The sequence below is a fragment of the Vombatus ursinus genome, unplaced genomic scaffold, assembly GCF_900497805.2.
Source record: "Vombatus ursinus unplaced genomic scaffold, bare-nosed wombat genome assembly UNPS02000582.1, whole genome shotgun sequence".
Classification (NCBI taxonomy): Eukaryota; Metazoa; Chordata; class Mammalia; order Diprotodontia; family Vombatidae; genus Vombatus; species Vombatus ursinus.
In genome coordinates, this window is record NW_020940360.1 from 4030661 (window position 1) to 4038777 (window position 8117).

The 8117-nt window shown below is 40.4% G+C and overlaps 1 protein-coding gene across 1 annotated transcript; it reads right to left on the minus strand.

The window, feature by feature from the left end:
- Positions 1–245: 245 nt before the first annotated feature.
- Positions 246–7588, minus strand: TENT5A (terminal nucleotidyltransferase 5A). The gene is made up of 3 exons (XM_027855800.1): positions 7226–7588; positions 6375–6934; positions 246–5300 (listed from the first exon to the last, which is right to left on the minus strand). Exons 2-3 carry the CDS (start codon positions 6876–6878, stop codon positions 4521–4523), a joined length of 1284 nt encoding a protein of 427 aa, XP_027711601.1. The 5' UTR covers positions 6879–6934; positions 7226–7588; the 3' UTR covers positions 246–4520.
- Positions 7589–8117: the final 529 nt, after the last annotated feature.

An 8117-nucleotide genomic window follows, 5' to 3' on the forward strand; every position in this document is an offset into this window, starting at 1 on the left:
GAGTCAATACTGAGCCAAGAATTTTTGGCACCTACTAGCTAGGTTCTTTAGGAGCTGACTGAGCCAGTCAGAGATGAGCTGGCAGCAAGCAGGGCATTTTAAATTTATTGTGCTCCAATCAGAAAGCTGCTGAATACTGTGCTTCTTAGAAAAGTGCTGCCCTTGTCCTTTTCAATGAAAAGTGCATGGTATTCATTAGCAAACAGCTTTTAACCAGTGCAGACACTGAAGACAGTAGACACCAATCAATAGAAAAAAATAACTTCTTTTTATTTACAAAAAAAAAAATCCAAATATTGGATGCTGTAAACAAAATTCACAATCTGTTCCCTCTAGCACTGATGCAAACATGTCAGTTGTTGAGTCTGTTTTCCGTCAACTCTCTTTCCGCCTGTGACAGAGCCTATTGTCAAAATATTCCAAAAGAGCAATCCATGGATCAGTTTGCTGCAACAGGATGCCCTGAGAAGGCCATAGTAGGGTAGGGGTTGCAGGAATAACCTATCGGCACTATCTCTTCCATACTGCAAGATTCTGCAGCTGCCTAGCCAAACTGTCTTGAAATTGTGACTTTTCCTGTTCACTTTTTTAGCAAGCCATTATTACAACAGCAAAACATTACAGAGATTTCCTTCCTTCACCCTGAAAGGGCTCCACTCAAAGGAAACCTTATCAAATGAGTATATTGAAATAGGTGCTGGATATGGAATTATATTTTTTTTTTTGCCTTTTGGTTTCATCTCACACACTTCATCTAAAAAAAAAAGCTTATTTTTGAGCTACTTGAGAGCTCTCAACAGAATACATTTCATTTACAAAATATTCCACAATAATCATTACAAGTTATGCATTTAAAGGATTTGATGCATTGTAAAGCAACGAACAATATAAGCTAACAAAAAGGGCTGGTAGAAATTGTATGATGTTCTCTAAATGTGTCATGCTTAATTGAAAGTGGCAACATTCTTCAACTATTACATTTAAGGGCAACATTAAAATAGTTCATCTAACTGAAGCTTTCATGTGCTAAATCTGTTTCATGAAAAAAAAAAATAATCTCTCTCCATATACAAATATCTATATATCCTCAGTGTAAAATCCTTGAGGCAGCTGGGTTTATTACCAATGAGATAAACTTTTGACAGGAAATGGTCTCTTTCATTAATTTATTTCTTCCTCATTATCCAATCCGATGAGGAGAACCTCCAGTAGATTAAATCTCCTCAGCAGTGTAAGTCAGAGAGGCAAAGGAGAGCAAGTCACAAGCATGACTCAGCAGCTGAGTCAGTGGAAAGTGAGGGCTCTGAAGTCAGAGAACCTGGGTTCAAATCCTGTGTCGATGGGCCTCAGTTCCCTCAGCTGTAAACTGAAAGGGTTGAACAAGATAAGTCTCTGAGGTCCCTTGGAGCTCTAGATTGATAACAATCCTATTATGTCCTGGTACACACGGGGTGTTCTCTTTCTGAAGCCAGATATCCAAAATCATTTGCAGCAGATTATATAAAGTGGGGGGAAAAAAAATAGAACAACATACATACATTCCACCATTTGTTCAGATACATATGCATAGAGGACTATAGTATATACATAATAGAAATAAATTATATCATTCAAAATGCAAAGACTGAAGGATTGTCTGAAGCATAGCTTAACAGGACCTGAAGGTAAGACGCTGTCATTTAAAACTATGCAACCAACGTTTTATCAAGCAGGAAAAGGACACAAATGTGAAAGGAAAATGAAGGAAAAAAAAAATATATATATATACATATATACTGTAAGATCAGGCTCCTCTAGACAAATCAACTATGTCATAAATTAATAGCATATTTGCGGTTGCCACACAGATAGAGAGCACCCCCCCCAAACTCTTTTAAAATAGTGAATGACTCATCTGCAAATAGTTGTGCTACGAAGGGATGTCCCAAATCACCAGCTGCTCCTATTTCCCCTGTCTTCCCAGGATTTTATCCTAGAAAATCCTCCCAGGAGTTAATGTGAGCAGATTTCTGACAAGTGGGTCTTGGGCTTGATTCGGAGGTGAAGAATAAATGGGCCTTGGGAAACAAACTTTGCCTCTTCACTTTAATTTGAAGACCTTTTCATGGGCAGAAAGGGAAGGAGAGAGTGAGGAGGAGAAGATGGGAACCAAGATGGGGGCAAGTAAGAAGAGGATCCCTAGTAAACACAGTAAATGGCAGTGCAATAGCTTTATGGTTCCTGCAGAAATCACAGGGAAGGCGCTATAGTAAACAAACCAGGTTCCTGTTACAACTTCAAAGAGAGGAGTACAAAAAGCAGTAAAAATGGATGTATTCAGTCATATATGTCTTAATAACTCCAAGAAAACAAATCAAAACCATTAAAATACACTGCCAACAGGGTGATGGGCTCTTCCTTGATCCCCTTGAATTTTTCTTAATGCTAAAACTGCTGCTCTAGTCAGTTCTTAAGATGAAATGCCATAGTAAGTACTCTTTCTGTAGGGTCTGGGAGTTTGCTTTGTTTCTTGTTGGTTGTTTTTTAAAAATAATTTTTATGCATTGTGTATTTTTGTTTTTAATTATTTCATTGAAGAGACCAGAATTTGGCGGAATTCAAAGAGGAGGGGTGGAAGTGTCATTTAAGCTGAAATCATAATGCATGATCTTTTTACGAATGTAGAACTAATTGGTCTCTTGGGAAAGAGGAAATGAAAGTGAATTGTTTTAATGCAAAGTGATTTAAAGTACAGTACTGAACAGTTAAATGCAGTGTGACACCCAGATTAGAGATGTTTCATGTTTGCATGAATTTATAAATTTTATATTATATATCTCTATATATTTCATATATAAATTTAAGCCATTGTGCAACACTCTTAAAAGGGTCATTTCACATTTACTAAATTCTAGTGGTCCTGGAATGCAGAGCGCATTCTGTAAAAATATTAATTTAACTATTAACAAGTAATGTTCCAATCACCAACTAAAACAATCTCCTTTTAGCAGTCAGTGATTAAATAGTCTATCTTTGATCCATGTTTCACTGATTTATACATTGCAGAGGTATGCAGTCAAGAAGAAATTGTGGGTTGGTAACTGTCAAAATGACAGGAAGTATAGTATACAACATTAAGAGGAACCATTAATCAAATATTCTTGTACTTGTGGCAGACTATGGCTCAGAGATCACTCACTAAATCATGTCTTCTCTGTTCTTGCTCTCATATTGTTTACCTTCTTCTTCCAAATGGGTTATTTACTTCAGAAATTTAGATATGTTATAAATTCATCACTGCAATGTGCTGGTCTCATGACATCCTGCTGGAAACTGGAAAACACACAGTACTTTATTTAAACACTCCCTAATTGCTGCATTGTCCTAAACCAAATTCAATGTATTGTGTGTATATATACATATATCACATACACATATATACACACATATAATATACACACATACACACGGCAACTATAACATCACACTGACAATAATATTAACTTTATACAAGTATTTGCCAAGAAAAATAGGGCATTTCCTCCGCCATTTATTCACAAGCTTATGTTGGGTTATGCTTTTTTCTTGTGTCCCTGATAAAACAAAATACATGGTTAAACCACAAAATTGTGTTGTTGTTTTACTTCAAATTTTCTGAAGGCAACAGGCACTTTGATTCATATTGGTGTATACAAATATAGTATTTTTTTTTTAAATATTATACTACCCTTTCTCTACTTGGGTATTTTGTCTGTGAAATCTTTGGTCCTTGAGCAGACTTTGCTACAGCTGTTTTTGTTTGCATTTTCACATTTTTAAAAAGTGAACTATGCACTCAGCTGGAAATAATGGAATATGTCATTGTAAGGTCTGCTGTTTTTCATGATAACTATACCAATCTACTACTGTTCATTTGAAGCAAGCTGTTCAGTTAGAGCATTCTATCCAAGCAAGCAATACATTCTATAGGATCATTCCACAGATAGCATCTGTTTGCAAGCTCCAAAGACAGCCATTCCAATATATTTGAGATCAGCTTTTCTCGGCATTATGCCTCTACAATTTTTTTTAATTAAACTCCAAAATATACAGTAGTAAATTGGGTAAAATTATTATTTTTTTCACATTCTCCAATTTTCAAATACCATGCTATAAAAAGCTTTCCAACTTTGTCTATGCCAAAGCTATGGGAACAGGTACTACAAAACCCATATTGTCATCAAGCACTCCTTCTCTTTTTATTTCAGGAGAAGTTGGTTGCTTTTAATGACAGGCCTCTTGTGCTCCAGGGCAGAATCCAATTTTTTTTCTTTTTTTTTTTCTTTTTTTTTCTTTTTTTGTTTGTTTTGTTTTTTTTTATTTGGTTCATTTCTAGATCATGCTCCCATATCTATCAAAAGACCCATAAGCTTTGTCAAGCTTGAACACTGGAGCAGACCATCATTGCACAAAACACACCCCATTCTAAAGACAGGGTCACTCTTTTTTTTTTTAACTTCTTAGGAAAAAAAAATTTCCACTGGACATTTTAGAAATGGTCCTTAATTGCAGGGTAACCAAGTAGAGTATGTGTGCTGCTGGCATGTGAACACTGGCTGAACCTGGGCAATATAGTAATTGCTAAAGTTGGCATCTGCTACATATGGGGCTGGCTGGTAGTAACAGGTGACATTGGCCACATTGGGGATAATATTTTGCTCAGCCAGCACACGGATAGCCAGCATGGTAATGAGATTCAAAGTCTGTCTTCTCTCATGTCCCATCAAACACACCGTACTTTCATTCACCACACCGTGAAGGGTCATGAGATAGTCATACTTGCGGTCTTCCAAACCCACAAAGTGGTTCTGCAAGTAGGATTCCAACTTTCTCTGCTGTTCACCAATGTCTGAGAAGTCGATGAAAAATCTGGAACACATATACCTCTGGAGGGACTTAATTTCAGCTTCAGAAGCAGCCCTAAAGCCCCTAACCAAAAGGTTACAGTATTTGAGAAGCCCACCTCCTCTGATTTCTTCTGGATTTCTGGTAGCAATGACCTTGTTGCAAAGGTGATCAAAGGCTTCTTGGAAATCCCCATAGACACTCTCCCCAATTATAGTGGGGTGAAAAGTTTCAGTCATTGGATTCTCTGAGCATTCATAAAAAAGAAGGAGAGAGTCTAACTTGATTTGGAAAGAGTCTACACTGAACTCAAACTGGCGCCGCAGGGAATCCACAAATTTCAGTTCCACATTTTTGCCACTGTTGTTTGACAGGGAGATGAGACTCCAACGGTCTGAGTCATTGCATACTTTTACCATTTTCTGCACATAAGCTTCCTAAAACATGAAAGACAAAGCAAGCAGATGAACACGACCACTAATTTAAATCAACCTCCTTTCACAAGTTAGAATGCAGCTGGCTCCTTTCACGTTTTACCCAAACGCCTTAGGCTACCTACAGGTTTCAATACCCTCCCCCATAACAAGCTCATCCCCTCTGTAAATGTGGCTTTTGCAGCCTGGGAGAGAGAAAAGAAAAATAGTAGTTTGATGCTCCTAGTAGATAGTGCTCAGTACTAACAGGTTCTGGGACAATGTCGGTAGTATGATATCTTGAGAAGGCTGACTGCTCACACAATTTTAACCAATTGCAAAAATGTTGCCAAAAAGGCTGACTCTGTAAGCCTTAAAGCATGCGGGCTTCCAGAATCCAGAGCCCACAACCTATTCATATTTTCCAATACAACAGCACTCAACTTATTGTCTCAGTCTTACTTATTCAAGCCAGTCTCACTAAGCTTGGAATTTTTACTGCTAATAGGACTCGCCAAAGAAATTTAAATGGTTAAATAAATACAGAAATTAAAATAAGCGACTTCCAAACGTTACTACTTTTTAGTTCCTGAAATCCGTTCCAAGAGAAACTTTCTCAGGTAATGTATGCAAAACTTTTTAAAATAAAATAAAATAAATTAAAAAGGGGGTGTGTGCATAGAAAGAAGGAAAAAAAATTAGTAAAATAGTAAGCTCCTACTATGTGCGCACTAGACACATTTTTTACAAATGCTTAAAATTACGTGAGCGACCAAACTCTGAAGACTCCAAAATTTATTTTCCAAACCGACGCTAGGTTGCACACACTTTACAGAGCCTCTGGTTGGGGGAGGGTGGGTGCAGAGAGCTTGAAAGGGAGTAAAGAAGCTAAGAAGTGACTTAAAATAATACGTATCTCCTTTATGGCACGACTACATTGCAGACGATTGGTAAGGGAAATGGGACGAGGGGATGGGGGAAAATGGAACACTCCTAAAGCACCATCAATCAAAACTAACTTTTCCGGCTCCATTCCCAGATCAAGCAAGTCCTACTGACTTCTTTCGCGAGTCAATTCATTAGGAAGATTGGCTTTACCTTAAGAGTCAGCGGCGTTATCTTCTCCTTATTCACTCCTTCGGGCAAGAAGTCCAAAAGGCAGTCCAGGACCACGTCCTTGACAGTCTGAAACTCCTCTTCCCCCTGGAGATCCGCGCAGAAGATGAGATCCAGGTCCTTGTAGCCCAGGCCACTGTCCTGGTGCAGTACGTGGCTGGCGGCTGAGCCGTTGAGCCGCACGTCCCTGACCCCGATGCGCTTCTCCTCCAGGCGGCTTCTCACCACCTTTACGATTTGACGCGGCTGCATCCCTAGGGTGGGAAAGTTGCCTCGGCCGTGAATGGGGATCGTCTCGCTCAAGATGTCGTCGAGTCGCTGCACTTGCTCCCAATTCAGGACGTTACAATGCATGGTAGGGTTCTCACAGCAGCTAACACAGCAGTTATTCCCACCGAAACTGCTGTTGCTGCAGCTGCAACCGCACCAATCGCTGCTGCTACCAGTACAGATGCGGCTGCTTTTGGCACTTTCGTCATCAGCCATGGTAAAGAGCCGTTTTCCTTCCGTTGCGAAATGCCCAGTGAATGCCAAGTTTTGCCCTAGGAGATAAGAAAGAAAAAGAAAAGAAGATAAGTTAGAACCAGAAAGCTGGTGGCTGGTTGCGAGGAGTCAGAGCCCCGTGACAGCCTGGGATCCCAACCTAGGAGTTGCTGGATTGTTTTCCACTCCAAATCTAAGCTTTCCTCCCCAGCCTAAACCCGGACCTCTCTTCCTTCCCCCACATACACAGACTAGAAACCCCCGCAGTTTAGCCCAAAATGCAGAGTAGTCTCAGCGGCAAAAGGATGAATTGGGACTGATCCCATGTTCCCGTCCCATTTCTGTCACACCTGGACTCAGTCGCAGCCTTCTGGTCCGAGGAGTTACGTGTGTGAACACAACAGCGAAGGAGAGAAACCTTGGAACAAAGTGCAGAGGAACCGTTGGTAGTTAAAAGTGCAGAGTCGGGTAAAGGGGCTTCTCTTCCTGAACTCCGGCCAATTAACCTCTTTCGTACTTTCTCTCTGTGGCCCTCGCTCCCTGGCTGGATGACAGAGAGTGCAGGTCTCTCTGTGCGCTAGATCTTTACTCTTTTTCCTCCACCTCTTCTTAAGCTCTGCTCTTTCTCACTTCCAGGAGACTGGGGCAGCGGCCGTCGGAGCTACTCTATCCCGGGCTGCCACTTGCCTCCCGGCGCTTCTGCTCTGCTGTGCTGCTGCTGCTGCTGCTGCTGCTGCTGCAGCTGCCGTCCCACCACCGCCTTCGCCTAAGCTTCTGTCTCTAGAGCTTTAGCAGTTCTGCTTGGGAAATGTCTTCTGTACTTTTTTTATATGGGATTTCTCTGCGCTTCCGGGGCTCCTAGTCGCTGCACTTTAAACACACCCACCTCATCTGCATAGAGAGCGGCCTTCGGACCCTGCTCTGGCTCCCCCGCCCACCTCATTTACATAGAAAAGTCTCCTGCCCTCCCAACCTAGAGGACTAGAACCATCTTTTCAGGGAGAACACCACCCTTCTGTTTTTTTTCTCCTACGCCACCTCTTTCTTTCCCCTAAGAGGCAGCATTGAAAATAGCTTTTAAAAAAAGAAAGAAAAAAAAGAAAAAGCTTAAGTACGTTACTGAAATCGGATCACCTCTTCCGAACTACTGAAACTTCCTGAAAAAAAAAATAGAACTTATTTTGCAAGGTATTGCTGCTTGTCACGTCATTAATTATTCTCAACTAAATGAGTGGAAATCCC